The sequence below is a fragment of the Zosterops lateralis genome (assembly GCF_965231275.1).
Source record: "Zosterops lateralis genome assembly, chromosome: 1".
Taxonomy (NCBI): Eukaryota; Metazoa; Chordata; class Aves; order Passeriformes; family Zosteropidae; genus Zosterops; species Zosterops lateralis.
This window is the reverse complement of record NC_139762.1, coordinates 92594101-92613613: the sequence shown is the minus strand read 5'-3', so window position 1 is coordinate 92613613 and position 19513 is coordinate 92594101. Positions and strand designations below refer to the sequence as shown.

The 19513-nt window shown below is 39.8% G+C and overlaps 1 protein-coding gene across 5 annotated transcripts in view; it reads left to right on the top strand.

Annotated features, from left to right (window-relative positions):
- CARMIL1 (capping protein regulator and myosin 1 linker 1) overlaps positions 1-19513 on the top strand; it is a 192058-nt gene that overhangs the window by 149670 nt on the left and 22875 nt on the right. For all 5 annotated transcript variants that reach the window (XM_083859964.1, XM_083859965.1, XM_083859962.1 and 2 more), the window contains 3 exons: positions 779-928; positions 18690-18756; positions 19075-19271. In XM_083859964.1, coding sequence (XP_083716090.1) covers positions 779-928; positions 18690-18756; positions 19075-19271 — 414 coding nt within the window. The remainder of the gene's footprint in view (positions 1-778; positions 929-18689; positions 18757-19074; positions 19272-19513) is intronic.

Genomic DNA, 19513 nt, shown 5'->3' with positions numbered 1-19513 from the left:
TGCTTGAAGATAAATTCATAGCAGCTCTCCAGTTGCTTTTCCTAAGTAGACACCAGACTAAATGAGCTATAATTGATTCAGGTCATCTGTTTACCTTTTTTGATGGTTAACAAAACAGCAATCCACTGATTGTCCTGAGTTGTGCTGATATGAAGCAATGTTCTACAGCTCTGCCTAACTGCCTCTTCAAAGACTGCTGTGACCAACTGATTTGGGACAGCTGATCTTCAAATATTTGCTTTTAGCAGATGCTTGTTTAATATTCTCTTCAGCTATCAAAAGAACTAGAAAATATTTCATCATTTCCATGACATAATGAGCCCACTCCATTCCAAATACAAACCGAGGTGGTTTATATAATGTTCTCTGTGGTCCTAGTAGCAGTTTTTGCTATCCAGGTCTAAAAATAGACTTTACTGTTGTTACAGCTTTTCTCTGTCTATTTCTTCAGTGAAGCAGAACTGAGGTATTTAATAATGTGTTGTTTTTGGGAATTGCAGATTATACATTTTAGCCATTGGCTAATTATGAAAAGTATATTGGCTGATATTGTACATGTCTTTGTTTATTTAAAAAAAATGGTTCAAGAAAAAGCTTCCCTTCCACACATTGATTTTCTTTATAAGACAAACGTAGTATGAGGACTAACCAACATAACTGAGCTTTCCTTTTGTACTTGATCTTCCAGGATTTCTGATCACTGAAATTCTGTAAACTTTCTGGCTGGGTTCTCTTTCTTTTTTAAGTTTGACTGGTGTGTTCCTGTCTTTTTCTCCAGGCTGACCATTTGACCAGATGTGGCAAACCACTTCCCCAGCAAGAATCACTGGAGATCGAGTTAGCTGAGGAAAAACCCACTAAACGCTCAATGATCACGGTCGAGGAATTGACAGAGATTGAACGTTTGGAGGATCTGGACACTTGTATGGTAAGACACATTCCACACCTCATGTGGTTAAGTACACAGGTAATGAGGAAAGACACTTTTCAGAATATCGTTTAGCAAATTTCTGGTATCAGGAAACTGAAGTTAGGAATTAACTTCTAGAAGAAGTAAATGTTAGCTTGAAAGATTTTGCCTGAATGGCATCTTGTTGTTCAGCAGAAGAAAAGCTTTTCCCTTTTCTTCCCTTCTTTCCTCATGCCTGTTCAAGGGCCTTTCCCTTGCATACACTGCTGGTACAGTAAACACCTCTTCCACTGGGCTCAGTTTCACAGAGATTCAGCCGAGGTAATAAATTGGACCACACTATCCTTTCACAACATGCTGCTTTCTGCATTTGTCTTCCTTCTGCTTGGATTCCTTTCACCGGTGGCAAAAAATATTTCTGCCTGAAAGTTATGTTAACTGACCATGAACAGAAATTGGTTAATGTGTGACTTCATTATAAAAATGGCTCTGTGCCATCAGCCTTACGAGATGTGAACCCACATGATTGCAAATACAACTGTTCTTAATCTCAAATTCCCCATCACCCAGCTCAGTCTGTTGGGGAACTTTACTATGGACAGAAGCTTTAGGAAAGGCTTCTCTATTACAAATCAGTCAGTCTAATAGGTGGTCACTTCTGCAAGGGATGAGCTTTCTGCTCTACCTACCTACTTGATTCCTTGGCCATGTGCTTTCACCAGAAGCTAAAACGGCAGAAAAACTGCAGCTTTTTGTAGAAGGTTTGATTCAGCTCCCTGAATAAATGTACTGCAGAGTCAGACAGCACAGGAGAAGGAGCAAAAGGGCTGCTGCTATCTCTAGCAGCTATCTGTTGGTCTCATTTATTTGTAAAACAAAAGCACACCTTTGTTGCAAATACCAGCTTTAAATAGGTTCTCTCTCCCTTCCAAATCTCCTGTTTCACTGAGAGCTGATTTGATACAATATTTGTCTGAGCATCACAAATCCCTGTGGGGCTTGTGGTGTTGATTACATCATCTAGTTCATCACTGGTACTGTCATGTTCCAGAAGCTTTCTGTGGCCAACATTCAGTAATCATTTTTAGCCCTAGCTCCTATGGGAGAGACATCTCAGTAAAATGTGTGGCATCTGAACACTCTACCTGTAAGTTAGTTTTTGCATGCTGGCTTCATATATAGAAAACTAAGCTAACAGCTCTTTTTGTCACCCCACGCTCTGCCTTTAAATTTATTCTTGCAGCCTGTTAAGGATACTAATACTAGAAATGTAAAAAATAGCTCCTGTCTTTATCTCATATCACCATGGTTATATGAAAGCATCATATCACTCTGCTGTTGTCTTTCACTTTGGCCACATTAAAATAATGGAAATGTGATGGTGTTTACACTCTCTAAAAATGCATTAGATGCTAACTGTATTTACCTTCAGAAGTGTTTATATGTCTTCATTCTCTTCATTCACCCTCATCTTGCACAGAGATTCAAATATCTTTGTGACCCAGATTCTCATCAGTATCTAATTTTTGAAGAGAATGAAGCATCAAATAAACATGAGACAGTAATCTTAGTCAGTGCTAAAAAATCCATTTATTAAAAACTGTAATCCATATTTGGGAGCTGCTTTTTGCATCCTGACTGCAAATGATGTTGGTTGCTGCTGTAAAAATACAGAGTTAAATAAATGAATTCATAGAATAGTTTGGGCTGGAAGAGATGCAAAAGATCATGTTCTATGGACATGGACATCTTCCATCAGACCGTTAGGGTTGCTCCGAGAACAATCCAACTGGCCTTGGACACTTCCAGGGACTGGGCATCCACAACTTCTTTGGGCAACCTGTTCCAGCGCCTCACCACCCTCACAGTAAAGAATTTCTTCCTAATATTCTTACCAAAATACACCCTCTTTCAGTTGAAGCCATTTCTCCTTTTTTCTATCACTACATGCCCTTGTAAAAAGTCCTGCCTTTTGTGGGTCCCCTTTAGGTACTGTTTTAAGGTCTCCCTGGAGCCTTCTCTTCTCCAGGCTCTGATCATCCTCATGGCATCACCTGGACTTGTTCCAGCAGGTCCATGTCCTTAAACTGGGGGCCTCAGAGCTGGAACACGGCACTTCGGGTGGGTTCTCACAAGATAGGAGCAGAGGGTCTGAATGCCCTCGCTCACCCTGCTGGCCGTGCTGCTTTTGATGCAGCCCAGGATACTATTGGCTTTCTGGGATGTGAGTGCACATTGTCAGGTCTTGTTGAGCTTCCCATCCACGAACACCCCCAGGTCCTTCTCCCCACAGGTGCTCTCATTCCAGTCTCTGCCTGGCCTGTGTTTGTGTTTAGGATTGCCCCAACCCACCTGCAGGACTTAGCACTTGGCCTTGTTGAACTTTAACAGCTCCAAGAGGCTGAGCCATACAGAGATTTTTTACTGAGCTAGTGTTCTCACTGAGTTTTTTGCAACTAAAAGCACTTTAAGAAGGTATCTTCTGTGTGGAGTTAGTTACTTCAAAGAGAGCACTTTCCAAATGATTTATTTTAGCTATGGGAAAATCCTAGAGAATTCAGATATTCTCTTGATAAACATAACCTGGTTTGTGGCAGCTTTTCTGTGTCATACAGGCATTTGTGTGGAAATAAGGAACCCTCTGAAAGGGACATCAGCAAATACTTTATGAGCTGGTCAGTGCAGGACACAGATACGTTGAGAGATTTTACTAGAAAGAGAAGCATAAGGTTTTATGAACTATAATTAGGAACCTAATTTCTTTTGACTATTTTTAATGTTAAATGAGAAATAGATATTTAGATATTACTTCCAAAGTGGCATTAGTCCAGGACACTGCCTTGCTTAGTCATTGGAAATCCTTAAGCAGATTTTAGCCTTTTGATCACATGCACCTGTCTGTGTGTTACCAAGCCTCAAACCTGAAACCTTGAATTGCAGCTTGGTGTTGGGAGCTTAATCTCCTATAGCCAAAAGTGTTTGGAATGTAGGATGAGGCCGATTGTGTTGCTGGGATGCCAGAGAAAACTGGCCTATTCAAAGCCCAGCCTTGCTCCAGCTGGCTCTGAAGATATTTTGGGAAGAAGAGATTTTGGTCATGAAGGAGAGGCACTGAGCTTGGGACCACCATTTGGGGGAAACTGTTTCCCACTTGCAAAACAGGATTTGCCGTACAAATTGCCATTATCTTCATCAATTCTTTGTCCTTGTTTTCTTCAGCAACCCAATTTATGATCAGTATTTTGGCTGGGGTAAATCATACAGCCTCATGTTGTTATTTACCAGTTTCCCTTGAAGCTATATTTGAACAACGTGGGGGAAAAGTGGATCTGGATTCACATTTGATTATGGTTGCAGGTAGATTGTGTATCACTGAAGCTATATGAATGATTGGGAGTGAGGTGGATGTATTGGTAATAAAACATTTATGAGGTATTTGTTTTTATGTGTGGATTGAAAGCTGAATACAGAAAAATTTGAAACACTTGGACTGACAGCAAAAGGATCTGAGACCTCCATTGCTGGTGATAGAGGGAGCAAACATGCACTATCTCGGAGCTTGCCCACCTATTCTCAAGCAGAGTGCAGAGTGGCTGTGGCTAGGAGGATTTCCCTGGCAGAGTAGAAATTTAGATATGTATAAACAACACGGACAAGACAGAATGAAATATCACAAATGGGCTCACAAAATGCATCACTGAAAAATAGACTCTTAGATGGTATTTCTAGTATTTTCTGTTGTGGGAATTAGGACTTCCTAAATACCAGACTCTGCAGTTAGTACTTATTAGCTTCAGTTTAGGATAGGTTTCTCATCCAGCCTTTAACAGCAGCCTGAGAGCCCATAATAGAAAGATTTGTTGGTCATACCAGAATTTGCCAGTCTGTTAAATGAGTTGTGAAGAACACTGGGAGCAATTGAGTGGTCCAGCGTAGGACGGGATTGCTGGAGCATTACGCATCCGAGAGTTTCTGATCTCCCTGAGCTACACTACAGTAAATTGATGCTTCCCTAATCTACAGCTGTCTTAGTTGTCTACATTTAATGAGAGCTGCATTGATGGTAATAATTCATTAGATAAAAGTTGTGTGCAACTAAAATGGAAAGAAAAATCTTTATGTAGAAAATGACTTGCTCTTCTCAGATGAAAGGAAAAACCATGGCCTGCTTTTCAGAGCTTAGTTAAGCTCAATTAATCATGAATTAACTTCATAAAATAGTGTGGTTTGTCTAAATTCTTCTGTATGAGTATGATGAGTGTTGAATATGTGACACATATTCAACTCATGTATTCATTTTAAAACTAATTTTAAATAATGCACCCTCTTTTACTGAGGCTGAATATCATGTGTCTTGGTATGTGTAATCATGTAGGTGGATACTATCTGATTTTAATTTGCATAATGCCTCTAGTTGTACTTTATTCTTTCATGTGCATTACTACTTTGCAGAAGCAAGAAATACTAAATAACACTCAATTCCCTACCAAAAGATAGTGGAGCATATTTGTTAGATTGTATTTACCAGTTATTTTCAAAAGTATTTTTTTTAGCTATTTGAATGTTATTTTTGCTTCTAGAATACTAAATAGAGCTCAGTAGAGTCAAGACACTATTTAAAGATGTTTTGAAAGAAATAGCTTTTCTTTTACTATCAATCCATGTACCTATCTTTTTTTAAATATCCCTTTCAGCAGTATAATTTTATTACTATAGGTAGTAACAAGCATGCAGCCAGGATAAGTATTGTTTTTAGAGCAAGGTAGAGGTTATTTGTTTTATGAAGAGGTATGGTAGGAAGTTGTTTGAAACATGTAAAGGAATTGTAGGTTGCAATATAGAAATTTGCCTATAACTCTTCTTTAAAGCATTTCAGTGTAAGATTGAACCACTTGGATGGTAAATTGTGTTTGAAAAAATGCTAGTGGCTAATAGGAAAGGACTGCCTGTAATGAATATTGAGTGTTAGCCATTTTTCATCTATTTTTAATTTTAACCACAGAAATTGTTCTATGATTTTGATGGAGGACAGTTAAAAAAATAATCTCATGACCAATATATTAAAGTTTTTTATTGAACAATAAATTTCACCTGTAGAGAAGAAAATTTGCAGAAATAGCAGAACACTCTTAGATTGGTGGTGTGTGTTTTTCCTGGCTAGCCATTGTCAAAGATTTGGCAGATGAATCCTGTATTCAGGTGAAAACTTATGATCTTGTGTGTTCTGAAGGACAAAGGTCCTCAGTGTTTTCAGAGAAAAGGAAGAAATGACATTCACCAAAAATAAAGTTATTGAAACAAATAAACAAAAAGAACCACCCCAAGCTCATAAAGCACCACCACCTGTAAGCTTTTCTTCCCTGACCCAGCCCCAATCCCTGCCCCCATTCCCATCAACAGGAAGTTTGAATTAAAACAACAGAAATGTCTTTAGTCGCTTTCACTGGCATAAGGAGGAGGTTGTGGTGCACATTCAGGAACATGTGCACTGATGCTGTAGGAAGAAAAACCAAAGCACAGATTCTCTGGTATGCCCTGACTTACTACCACATCTGAATCTTGCTGATTTCTATTTACCTGCCACAGAATTGTCTCAGGCATAGAGACTCAGCTTTTTGAATCACAGACTGAACACCTACTGCAATAAAACCCAGTTTCTTGTTGGACTCTATGTTCTCCTGCCCTATAAATAAAGCTCCAGCTCTGTGACTGACTTAATCCAGCAAAAATCTTTTTTTTTTTTTCTGAAATGAGCATTTCCACTTTCCCCCATACACAGTTTGCACTTTCCTGCCCACAGCCTGGGTGTGGGAATTGATTCGACTGACAATTCAGCTTTTCACGGAGGATTTCTTTCCCAGGTTAGTTTACAGACCAACTAGTCCCCTGGTTGAGTCCACAAAACAAATCCTGAGTGGCAGAAACAAGCAGACAGGGATGAAGGCAAAGGCAGCAGCCTGGATGAATGCTGGATTAAATTGATTGTGACACTTGAGTTTCTCTCTTGTATGCATTAGCAGAAATGGGCCTTTGATGTGCAGTAAATACAGCACTCTGTGGGAAGCTAGAAACTGGCATTATGGTATGTGAGAGTGTTCTTGGCTTCTGAAAAGGCTCACAGGCATGAGAGCAAATCTACTTCAGTGGGAGTCCAGTCATATTTCTGACTCACCCCAAACTAGGACAGTTTATGGAAATATTGCCAGGAGGAGCAGAGCAGTGTGCCAGAGTCCTCCTTAAGCCTTTCCCTACACATCCAATGCTGTGGCTGAGAAAGTGCCATACAAAGGGAATCAGTGGGATCGTTTTGCTGAATGTCTTATTTGCAATGTATGTGTTATCCTCATTAGAATTATGAATATATTAATTTTAATAGTGAATATTTATTACCTATCCTTTCCTGGTTTGCTGTATATATAGTTTTGCAGCATCCTCACTGTCCTTACCCATGTTTATTCAATACCTGTTACATATATAGACTACAGAGTACAGGCTTATGAGGGGTTACATGTTCCCAGCTGAAACACTCTAGAAGAAACCTGGCTTTCAATGTCTTTTCTTGGTCTCTAAATGGAAGGAGGTGATGGAAAATTTATAAATAGTTTGTTTTTCTTAAACCAGCTGAGGTTTCTTACACTTCAAAACTGTTTCTCATAATCTAGGGTACATTATTGGCACAATATGAAGTAAATTAAGAATGTGATAAACTGCATAACAGCACTGCATACTTGTTTAATGAAAAAAAATATAGTATAAATCTGGAGATTGCTTTCTGCTCAGGTTATAGGAAGAACTATGGAATGCAGCTGCATTCTGTTTGTGTGGTGACACTTGTACCAGGCACTTTTCTTCCTGTAATATTGGTGCCTTAGCAGACCCAGACTTGTGCTGGGGGTGAAGAGGAGGGACTGTAGTTGTTGTGATCTAATCTGGCAGGCAGCTGAACATTACACTCACCTCCCCCACAGTGGGATGCGTGAGAGAATCAGAAAAAAAGTAAAACTCATGGTTTGAGGAAAAAAAAAACAAATAAAGCAGAAAAGGAAGGGGATATAGTAATTATGATGAAAAAATGTACAAAACAAGTGATACATGATGCAGTTTTTCAGCACCTGCTGACTGATGCCCAGCCAGTCCCTGAGAAGCAGCCACCAGCCCCTGGCCAGTTACCTCCAGCTTTATGAGCTGAGCATGATGCCATACGGTATGGAATGTCCCTTTGGTCAGCTGGGCTCAGCTCTCCTGGCTGTGCTCCCTCACAACTTCTTTTGCACTCCTACTGTCCTTGCTGGCCAGGTTGCATGAGAAGCTGAAAAGGCCTTGATTTAGTGTAAGCACTGCTCAGCAACATTTAAAAGCACCAGCATGTTATCAACACTATTCCCATGCTAAATCCAAAACACAGCACTGTACCGGATACTAGGAATAAAATTAACTTGTTCCCAGCTGCAAACAAGAAGGCAGTTACATCCTTTGTGGCAGCAATTTTCTTACTGATACTGAGTTTCCATTGGTTTATTTCATGTGCCATGAAAAAGCCACATTGAAAGGAGAGTTCAGTAACAAACCACTCACTGAAACACTGGACTTGAGAGCTGAACTTCCCTGCAGGGATTTCAAGAGGGACTTACTACTAAGAAGTTTGTCTGTGGTGTGCAATCTGTGGATAGTGCCAGCCCTGGCTGCTCAATCGAACCATAGCTGTCATAGGCTGTCACAGCCTGCTGGTGGACACCCATCCACCACTTGGTGGAGAGGTGACTGTCCCTACCTGCGTTTGTTTGCCCATTCAGCCAGTAGCTGAATCACTCAAGAACTCACCTACCTGCTTCAGGCAGAGTTAACAGGTTATGAGGGCAAAGGCCTTTCACACAGGTTGGATCAGGGGGCACTAATGGGATCCCTTTTGCCAGCAGAGCTATGGAGTCAGTTGGTGTTCAGCACAAACAGATACAGAATCATCTTCCCACAGCCTCTGCTTATAGGAATCTTGTTATTTCCCTGGTAGATCAGCAGGAGCTCCTTTGGAGCAGTTCTTGCTAAAATCTCTGGCAAAGGCACAACAGCAAGCAGCATGAGAATAACCTGTGATAATGCTATTTCTGTAGCACACATCTCTCTGCAGCCATGATGTGTCACAATTCAATTAGTATCTGGCAAGTTGACCTTCCCAAATGGTTGAGGAGTTTTCTGTGTAGGTTGTATGGTCCTTTCTGCTGCTTTTTGATTCTTCCAGCGTCTCAGATGAACAACTTGGCATGAGGTATTTAATCTGTGTTGTCTGGGGAAATCTTGTTTACTCTGAAATCTGGAGAGCCTACTGAAAATAGCACAAGCATGAGTCTGTCTCACTGAGAGTGCTTCATGGTTCTCACTTCACCCAGAAGAACATTAGGCTTGCCATTTTTTGCTCAGCAAAACTGATACTTCATATTGCAGGGATAAGGAGTAGTTCCTCACGGGAAGAGGGGAGACAAAACCTGTGTTATGTCAGGCAGTTACAGAGTACCATTAGACTCAGCTATATTTTGTCAAGGAAAAGTAGGCTAGGATGAGCTGGGTTATCAGAATAGGAACTTTAAAATAAATAAATAAATAAAATCAAGCAGTCATTCTGCCAAAAGGCTAGAGGACAACTTCCAAGTCATCAAGTCTCATCATTGATATCATTGACAACTATATCACACAGACCTATTCATAAATCTATCAGGCTTCTTCTCAAAATATCTTTCTGTAAGACTAGAGGAGAACTTAGAGGTAAGCATACTTTCTTTGGTTGTTATTCAGATCAGCTAAAGCCTCATTACAAAGTGGTGGATGTATCTCTGCAGCGAGATCGTATCTCATGTTAGATCAAGTTACTGTGAATTTTTGAGGTCAGTAGTGGCAGGATTGGAATACTAATCTGAAACCAAAAGCATTTAAACAGGTGAAAGCATCTTCAAGTATGCAGATATTAAAGAAAACTAAAAGAAAAAAACAAGAGAGAAGAACAAAGTGATAGAAAAGTCAGGTTGTTTTCACTCAAAGCTGATCAGAACCTCATTTTATCTGGTACAGTTTAGCTGTGAGTCATTTCTAATGCCATGGTATGTAGATACTCCTGAGAAGTTTGTGTCCATACAATCAGCACTTAATTTCATGCTTGTGGGTGAATAGCCCTGCTTTGCAGAATAGGCATCTTCCAATCCATTCATGGTGTTTCTGTCCTTCCTAGGCTCATGTGCTGCCCCATGACTGTCTGACTAAGCAGAATTATTTAAATCATGTGTCACACTTTAGTGTCATCACTGCATAGGTCAGCTTCTGAGTTTTGCCATCCTCTCTTGGGTAAATAATGATTGATATTTTCTTGTCAATCTTCTTGATTGATATCAGTTTGTTTTAGAAAAGAAACTCAAATACCCAAGTATATTTCAGTTTCTCATACAGGGTCTTAGAATATTTGCTAGTTGCCTGTCAAGATATTTCCTGTTTTCAATAGGAAGATATCTTGATACAGTCTAGATGGGACTTAAAATTCAGAATATTGAGAGGGTTTTTTTAATGTTTTAGTTCATAAAGTGTATTTTGAAGTGTCCAAGGAGTATAAAGATTTATTGTGCATGCTGGAGAGATGTCTGAAGCAATATTTTCTATGAGAAAATAACAACAGCTCAAGTGTGCCTGGGTTTTCAAGAGTAAAACTTCCCATCATAATTCTGAGCATAGAGTCCACTTGCCCCTCCAGGGTAAACTCACTGTGATAAGTCTTCCTGTAGCATTTCCCCTATCAAATGTCACCACGAGCAATGCATCATCTGCCCACAAAGGGTCTGACAGTGGTGGAAAGATGACTGATTGCTTTTTTTCTGGATGACTGCTTATTCTTTTGGTAGCTTTTCAGTTCAGATTGTTGGACCAAAGGAGAGATGCAGAAGTTGTGTTGGTTCTCAGTCCTGGGAAGCCCTAAGGTGGGCAGGTACAGCAGTTCTTTCCATAAAATCAGCAAATGGTTTAGGTTGGAAGAGACCTGTAAAGATTCACTAGTTCCAAGTTTCACCCTTTGCTAGATCAATGCCCTAAGCCCCATTTTTCCTGGTTTGAACAGCCATTCAGGAGTAGATTGCCTCTGAGTTTCTTTAATGATGTTCTTGCCCAGGGCACCTGATACATATGGTAGCTGTTAAAAAAAACCTGCCTAAGGCTATCTTGAGTAGCTCTCCACCCCTGTATGTTTGCCAAGTTTAAGAGCTTTTTATTCTTTACTGTATGGAAGATTAGGTCATGAGCAAAGTAATTTTTGGGTCAGCATTTGCAGCTGAAGTAATAAACAATGACAAGCAAGCAGGTTGTGGTGACTTAAAGATATAGTTTGTGCTAGCTGACCCTAGCAGCTTTCTGTACTGCACTTAGTTTTTAACTAAAATAACTATAAAAGCAAAAGTAATGTAGTTGGAACCATCCTCTTGGATCATCTTGAAGCCCAGGTACTTAGAAGATGTTAACCTCTTCATGAGCAAATAGAAAGTAGAACTGATGCTATGGAGAATTGCTTTTTCTTTTGCACCTTGTAGTTGAAGGAATGAATTCCTTGCAGGATACTAATTCAGAGCATGGAATTAAACATTTGGTTTAATAGTTTTAAGAACTAATGAGTTTAATTCATGTGTCTGATTTTTCACTCTTCATAGTGAAAGCTTTGGTTGTTTTTATGCAGGAGTGTTTATTAGCGGGAATTTTACATGACTTGAAAGATGCAAGTGCAGAATTATTAATTAAAAGAAAATACTGAAATGTTTGATGAAATATCAGAGTACATGTGCCACATCTCAGCAAGCAGAAAAGCAAAGGCTTCTTGTCTAGTAAAATAGAACAAGCTCAAGGGCAAATCTACTGAGCTTATCTTACTGCACTGCTACTCCTTTTCTTTCAGAAAATGTTTCTGTACAAAGTAATTCTAAAGGTCAGGGTGGTTTATATGAGACTAATTGAACTAACATTCAACCATAGCTCCTTCTCTAGAAATTCAGCTCTTCAGGGAGGGAAGGAAATAAACAGACATACTCCTGAAACTCACATATGGATTATTTGTATGCCATATATATTTATACTATTTACTGTATCTGTCTATCTGTCATTTCCATATAGAGTACTGAACTCTGAAATATGAAGGTAAGGACTAGCTCTCTGCTGATATGAAAAAGCATAGGCCCTACATTCGGGACTGTGAGGGGCTTTGATCTCCTGTCTAATGAAAAATACTCCATTAGCTGTCATGGATTTTAGCATTGCATTTAACTTGCCAAGGACAATGGCACTCAAGGGGCAGATTCTAAGGACAGTGGCTCACGTTACTGTCACTGCTAGTGGGAAATGCATCACTGATTTTCAGAAATCATGGGGGAGGTTTCACCCTGGAAATCCTGTCATAAAATCTTCTCTAGTTGAAGTAAGCAATAGCAACTTTCTAGTTTCTAAGGTTTTCTATAAAGGTGGTGGAGACACCTACGTGCCCAGAGATTTCATGTGCAAAAAACAGAACTGGCCAATTTGCTGCTCTACCTGAAACTTTAAATTTTTATTTTTTTTTTTTCAAATAAGACAACAGATGTGTGACACTGTCAGAGGTAGCTAGGAGATTAAAAGAAGCATGAGAAATGTTGATTGACTGGACTGGTGTCATGACAGCTTTACAGGTCAGAATTCCTTATAGCAAAATAAAACAACAGGACTTGTGATAAACTGCCTTGTTTTCTTATGCCTTTCTTAAAAAGGCATACCCCACAAAATGCATACAGATGAAATGGTATAGCACTAATAGGATAAATATGTTCTGTAAAACTCCTTTGGAATATTTTTATGACATCTCAAACCTCATTGGCACATTGTTAGAATTTCCTGATGCAGTTTCTGATTTTGTTTGGGTTTTAATTTTCTTGGGATTTTTGGTTTTGGGTTGGTATTTCATCTTCAGGGATGGACCATGTACACTGGGAGGCAGACCACTTCATACCGCAATTATGCTGAGAGCAAACAAAGGGAGGGAAGATTGAGAGGCCTCATGGTCTGTAGCACTTCAAGAGTCTGAAGACTGGCATTAGGTTCCCTGCAGAGCAGACAAATTCCTTGGTGGCTTCAGGCATGTCTCTTGGTCTTTGCTTTGCTTAATGGTGCTTCCTTGTCTAACCTGCTGCCTGCTCTTTGCCTCTTTCTCCCTCTTTACTCACCACCCACAAGGTGTTTAGAACCTTTTAAATGCCTCAGTAGTCGGGAGATCACTGAAATGTGGAAGGTAGGAGTTTCCATAAACCCTTGTTGGATCAGGACCATAGACTGTAAACTCTCTCAAATCCTGGGATTGCTTCCATTTATGTGTGTTACTTTGCACTTTGGTCCTAATTACATTTCCAGCTGCATATATAATACAAATAACTTTACCACTTATGCATTAAAAACACAGAAAATGCTGGAGTACTGCCACAAATGCTGTCTGAAAGAGAATCAGTGTTGCAGATTTATTTTTTTGAAGCAGGAGCATTTTTTTAAGATTGTTTCAGTTTTCGAGATGTTTGTCAATGGATTCTGCAGTCTCCAGCAATCTCAGAGCAGCTGTAGTGATTGGTTGTGTAGAAGATGAGCAAGAGAAGAGAGAACATAGATTCTGACAGAGAAATTGAGTAAGAGTGTATGTGTGCATGGATAGCATACAAAACCAAGAGTAATGAGGTGATTTGCCTGAATCACTGTTAGATGAGAATTCTTGCATAAAGCCGAAGTTTCTTAGGGTAAAAGAAAATAAAGAACAAAAAAACCACAAAACCCTGAGACAAAACCTCAACAAACAAACAACTGACCCTGAAGACAGCAGAAAAATAAAGGAGAGGAGCTGGGTGCAATAACATGCAGCACTTTCTTGACAAGATGTTTAATCCAGACCATGACTACTTCTGCCACATTCTGCTAACAGCTGCAGTGTTGTTATAGCAGCAGTCCCCATTCACCTTGAAAACAAAACCACACTTCTAATAATTGTTTTTTCTAACCCTAAATTTGGGAGGACCATGGTTGGCCATGAGCTACAGAAGCGATGGGATATGGCATTTGGCATTGCTTCATTTCCTGTGACAGTTGTGCTGCTTCTTTTTTATGCTTATAATTTTCGAAGGGAAGAGAAAAGGTTGTGCTTTAGTCATGAAACAGCATTTTTCTCATGTGCCAAAAGTGCTTGAAAGTCTGTGCCTCTAAATCTCCTTATGGGAAGGAGAAATACTGTTGCTTTAGTTTAGGTTTATTTATACCTCAGGAGAACAGACTTCCATCCTTTTTCATTCCTTCAAGAGAAGTTTTGTTTTATTTTCCTTGCTTGCTTGCACACCACAACAAACTGGCAATTTTTCTTCCTGAATCTTTCTGAATCTTCCTTCAGAATAGGAAGTACTAGAATTACTTTTTCTTTTCTCGCTATTGGTGCCAACAAAATGGAAAAACAGTACATTGGGACAGCAGGTGGCAGGTTGGCACCATGGGCAAGTGCCATATATTGGAAACAGAAAACCTGAATTTGTCCCAATGTAGATCAAATGAGAGATCACATACTTCTCTGGTTATCCTCTAGATATACAAAATGTATAGCACTTCCAAATTCAAGGGATTTTTACCTCATTCTTGCATGTCACCTTTCCTGCTAAGACTTCCAAGTGTTTTGGCTTTAGTTTTCTTTATTTTGGTGATTCCTGGTTTTGCCTCCTTTCCTGAGAACTGCTATTGCTTTGTCTTCCCCATTCATATTCTTTTTTCTTTCTTTTTTGCTGCATGGAGACTCTCTGCTGTACAAGTGTAAGTATTTTTTTAGCTCTGCTGTTTCTGGCCTACTTGTTTATGTTTTTGTGCTCCATTTGCCTCTGTACTGCCTTGAGAGTCTCCTGGGAGACTGTAGTGCCATCCATCTGCACCTACAAATGAAATAGGCAGTGGTTCAGGAATGAGATTGGATATACAAAAAGGTTCAGCTAATGTGGCATCTGAATTTAAAGGATCCCTTGGTTTTAGGACCAAACCAACGCCAAGTGCTTATGTTGGAAGTATAAGCACAAATATTACTGCTCAGAAGGAAAATCTGTTGATTTGGTTTGATATTCAAGCATCATACAACTTAATGAAAGAATAGTCCTCAACATGTTCTCAAAGCTGAAAACCCACATTTTGAAGGGAGACTGGTTGGAGAGGTAAATTTCAAGAGGGCCCAGCAAGTTGTTCATTAGTTTGTTTGAAATCTTTTGAAAGGGAAGTGACAGGGGGGGTCACAGAGCATCTCTGTATCTAATAGGATTGAATATAAATTACTTTGGAGTAGGAGGAGAAAAACAAGAAAATAAGCATATCCCTTGGTACTGAGAGTAATTTCAATTATCTGTATAAACAAGGAGAGTATCTGAAATCGGGTTTTTGAAAGTACATTGTTTTCTAGTATTCAAACCAGAACGATTTCAGTTGTTGTTTTTAATTCCCAAGGTACTAGTGTTCTTCCACAGCTGGTAATACAATTTCAGAAAACTCCAGAGAGCTCAGATAGTTTCGTGAGGAAGGCAGTCAGAAGGGAGGAATCTGGAAAAGTGATCATGGGAAGAAATCCTGGGAGCTTAAAGTTAGCAAGGACACAAAGACAGTGTAAATAAGCCCTTATTTGGAAGTGTGGTAGAGATTTGCTGCTTCACATCTACTGCAGAGGGGCACATTCATGGAGCCATCTCCCAAGGTCTCAGTGGCATTGGTGCATGAAGACTTCCAAAAGGTCTCCAGAGATGCAGTTAACATTTCTGTCTGTTCTGCCAAGCAGTCTACAACGTGCTCATGGAAAAGTAGGCAAAACAAGGGAGAATTCAGGAGGTGGTGTGCTAGAATGGAAAGTCTGTGGAAGATGTCTATGAGAGGAGGTGATACTAACAGCTATTCCTCTGTAAAGGCCACAAGGGAAGCATAAGGCCAGAGAGCCACGTTGTGCTTGTGGGGCCAGAAGTGATGGGAAGGCAGAAGATGTGCTTCTGCCAAAGCTGAACTGCTTCCATGGAAATATAGGAAATGGGCTCTGGCTGGGGAGTTCAGATATCTCCTCTAGCAATGACATGTGCACTGCTGTTGTAGCAGACTGTGTGGTGGCTGAGATGTTAAGCAGAGATTAAGCCTAATATTTTGTAAAAGAGCACACTGGCCTATTTAAATTAATGCTTTGACCCATTTTGCTCTGCGTGTGATCTAGAAAGTTCACTTGGCAAGAAGCCTTTCATCTGTGCACTTCCTAAACAGGCTAGAAAACAGAAGGTTTTCAAATAAAAGTGTATGTGGAGCTGTTATTCATGCTGTTAAAGCAAATGGGAAGCATCTCTATCCCTCTGCCTTTATCCCCAGCAACCAAGCTGCTGATGGATCATGCCAAGCTGACAGTAAGTTATAGCAAAGACTGGCTGGCTTATGGTCATCAGCACAAGCTCTGCAAGGTCATCTGGGGGCATTTTCTTGTCTGGGAAGGAAAATGAAATCATTCTGTTCCTGACTGTTGGAGAAGTATTTGGAGCATTCCAGTCCTTGCACAGGAAGCTTGAAACTTGCCCTGTGCTGTTTTGCTGTGGTGCCCTGGGCCAAGGCAGCTCTCAGCTTGTCTGTGTTCATCTCCTCAGAGCACTGGCTGTGGCTGGGCAGCTGCTGAGTGATCAGAGCTTTTCCATCAGCCATGCTTTCTGCCCTCCTTTATGGTCTTCTTTAGCACAGGAGTTGTCATACATATGAAATGTAACTCCCAGTCACATCACCCCAGAAAATTGGGAAACAGACCAAAATGCATGTGAATATACCTTAACAAGAGAAATGGGCTATGACTGGAAATGAAACCAGGACTACTGATAGTGACTTGCAATTACTGTCCCCCAAATGCTGAGCTGCTTCAACTCTTTCTTACATGAGGTGCCAATGCTTTGGTTGTTTCAGGTTTAGGGGATGGATGGGCAGCTGTTGAGGTGTGCAGGTCAGAGACTGCCCAGCTGCCTACCTCTTGCACAGTCCACTGCAGTCCTGCTGAAAATATTCAGCACCTCTTCAGCCACTCGCCATCAAACCTGTTGCATTTAATTTATTGATAACTCTGAAAGTAGTGTCTGACCTTTTGATGCAGCAGCACTGCCTGCTCATTAGTGTCAGAGCAAGTCTGCTCAGGTAGTAAACTACTTCCTGGCTGGTCTTGAAACTATTTTGTCATTTACTGGTGGTTGTCAAATATGGTAGTGGAAACCAGCGACATGCAAACATATCCATTGTTTTTTCCCAACGATGTACATGTCAATAAAACCAGAGCTCTGTTGCCCAGGCAGTGCTATCACTGCCCACTCTGTAGTCTTCAAGTCCTTTTCAGGTCTTGAGAACATGGGTAATAACTGTCCTGTCAACAAAATCTGTCATAACCCTGAGCATGTGAGTAGTGGCCTAATGGTCTTCGTGACTACTTTGGGAATATGAATTTAGCACATGCGAGTCTGTACACTGAAATTTCCATACATAAAAACTAGCAAATGTTTGCCTTTGACAGTTCATGATTTGTCTGAAATGTTAATGCCAACTATGCCTTTTTTGGCTGATATAAAATTGATACTACTAAACTTTATTAACAATTCTGCCAATGAGTGGCAAGCCATAACAGCTTGCTGACTGATACTCCAGAATTTGAAGTCACTGGATTTGAAGTCACTAGGCTTCAAGACTAGGAAGTTAATGGAAGTATATGGGTATCACTAAAGCCAGCATGTCCAACTCTACCACAAAAGGAGCCCATCTTTATAGAAGCTGAGTGATTTAAAATTAACTCTTGAAAAAACCTGCAGGTCAAATCAACTTTTAAACAAAACATCTAACAATGCTGAGGTATGTTAAGAGGTTTGAAATTGGTGATGCATCCACTTCCTGTAGCAAAACTGTCTTTCTCATAATGCAAACTTTTAGAAGGCTTCAGTCAAGACAAGAAAGACAACTTTTTTTCGAAAAAGAACAAACTTGAGTCTTAAGTCTGGGTATTTGTGCTCTTAAGGCAACTGTACTCCTTTACTTGGCAACGTGAAGATCAGAAGGCTAATAGCATATAATTCAGTAACTGTGTTGAATGTATGCTGAACTTTCCACCTCTTCTCAATGTGTCTAAAGTCCAGGGAAGTCATGTGTTTGCTACAGATACTGCCGACGCTGACATGGTGTTTTTGTTATTTGAAGAAGCTCTGTATTCTCCAAGGTTCATTTTCCTAGGCATGTTCAGTGAGCTGTGGAGTGATGTCCAGAAGCATAGATTCCCAGTAACATGCCACTAGCAAATGAACTGAGGAAATGTATTATGTATCAAAAATAAAAGCCAGAACAAGACTATTCCTGGTATTGTCATTAACTGTGTAATATTGAACAAAGTAATTAAGTCTTAAATGAGTCCCTCATGATCTCTGCAGAGATGAGATTTCAATAGTTCCCTTGTTTTACAGTTGGGGATCAAAGAGTTAATGCTTGGGCAATTTCAATAATCATCCTTTGTGCAGCCTGCAGTTTTAGTGGGGAAAAATGGGTTACCTCCCTGGTTCTGCACAAAGTCAGTTGAACAAAATATAAATTTAGAAAAAGTTCTGAATGTATGAGAGAGGGAGGAAAAAACCCATTCCTTTCTGGTTATAAGTCAAATCAGATCTTTAAATGGTTCATAGGCTTGAAAAACTGTTTTGTTGTAATTTCTTTTGTCCCATAAAATAATTTTTGTTTTGTTTTGTGTTGATAGATGACTCCTAAATCAAAAAGGAAAAGCATCCACAGTAGAATGCTCCGGCCAGTGTCCAGAGCTTTTGGTAAGTGAGAATTCCTTAAAACAATTTTTTTTCTTTGCTTGCCTGAGGTGGTTCTAGATGATTCTTGATTGAAAAGCACAGGTGATTCTCCCTCTCTCTGGATTGCATTTGTGGCCCACACTGGCTGCTTTGTTTTGGGACTCTGCTAATGTGTTTGATAGTAAATAGTTGCTCACTGTCCTCTGTCTGCTCACAGAGATGTTGTAGCTAAGTTTCCTGAATGTGCTTGTAATTATTTGCCATCAAAAAGAGGAATGGCATTGTCTTTTGTTTTAAATATCACGTTAAATCTAATTAGAAAGTTTTGATTTTTCTTAGAAATGGAATTTGATCTAGATAAAGCACTGGAAGAAGTACCTATCCATATAGAAGACCCACCATTTCCTTCCAGCAGGCCAGACAAGCGAACTTCTGGATTCATTTCAGAGCTGCCATCAGAAGAAGGAAGGAAACTGGAACACTTTACAAAATTAAGGCCCAAAAGGAATAAAAAGCAGCAGCCCAGCCAAGCAGCAGTGAGTCTACATTAAAATGTTGCTGGCAATGTCATGTGTTGATTGCTTTTTGCCGTGAATCAGGTCTTGTCGTGTTATGAGGACAATGGTTGAAGGTGTAAAAGCCATAAGCAACTACTTAATTTTTCTCTGGTATTCATGTCTTTCAGTGTGCTATCCTTATTACAAGCTTTTTGTTTTGTTTGAAACAGCCTAAATCCAGGATATGTTTTATCCTTTTCTATTTTGCTTTTGGGTTTTTT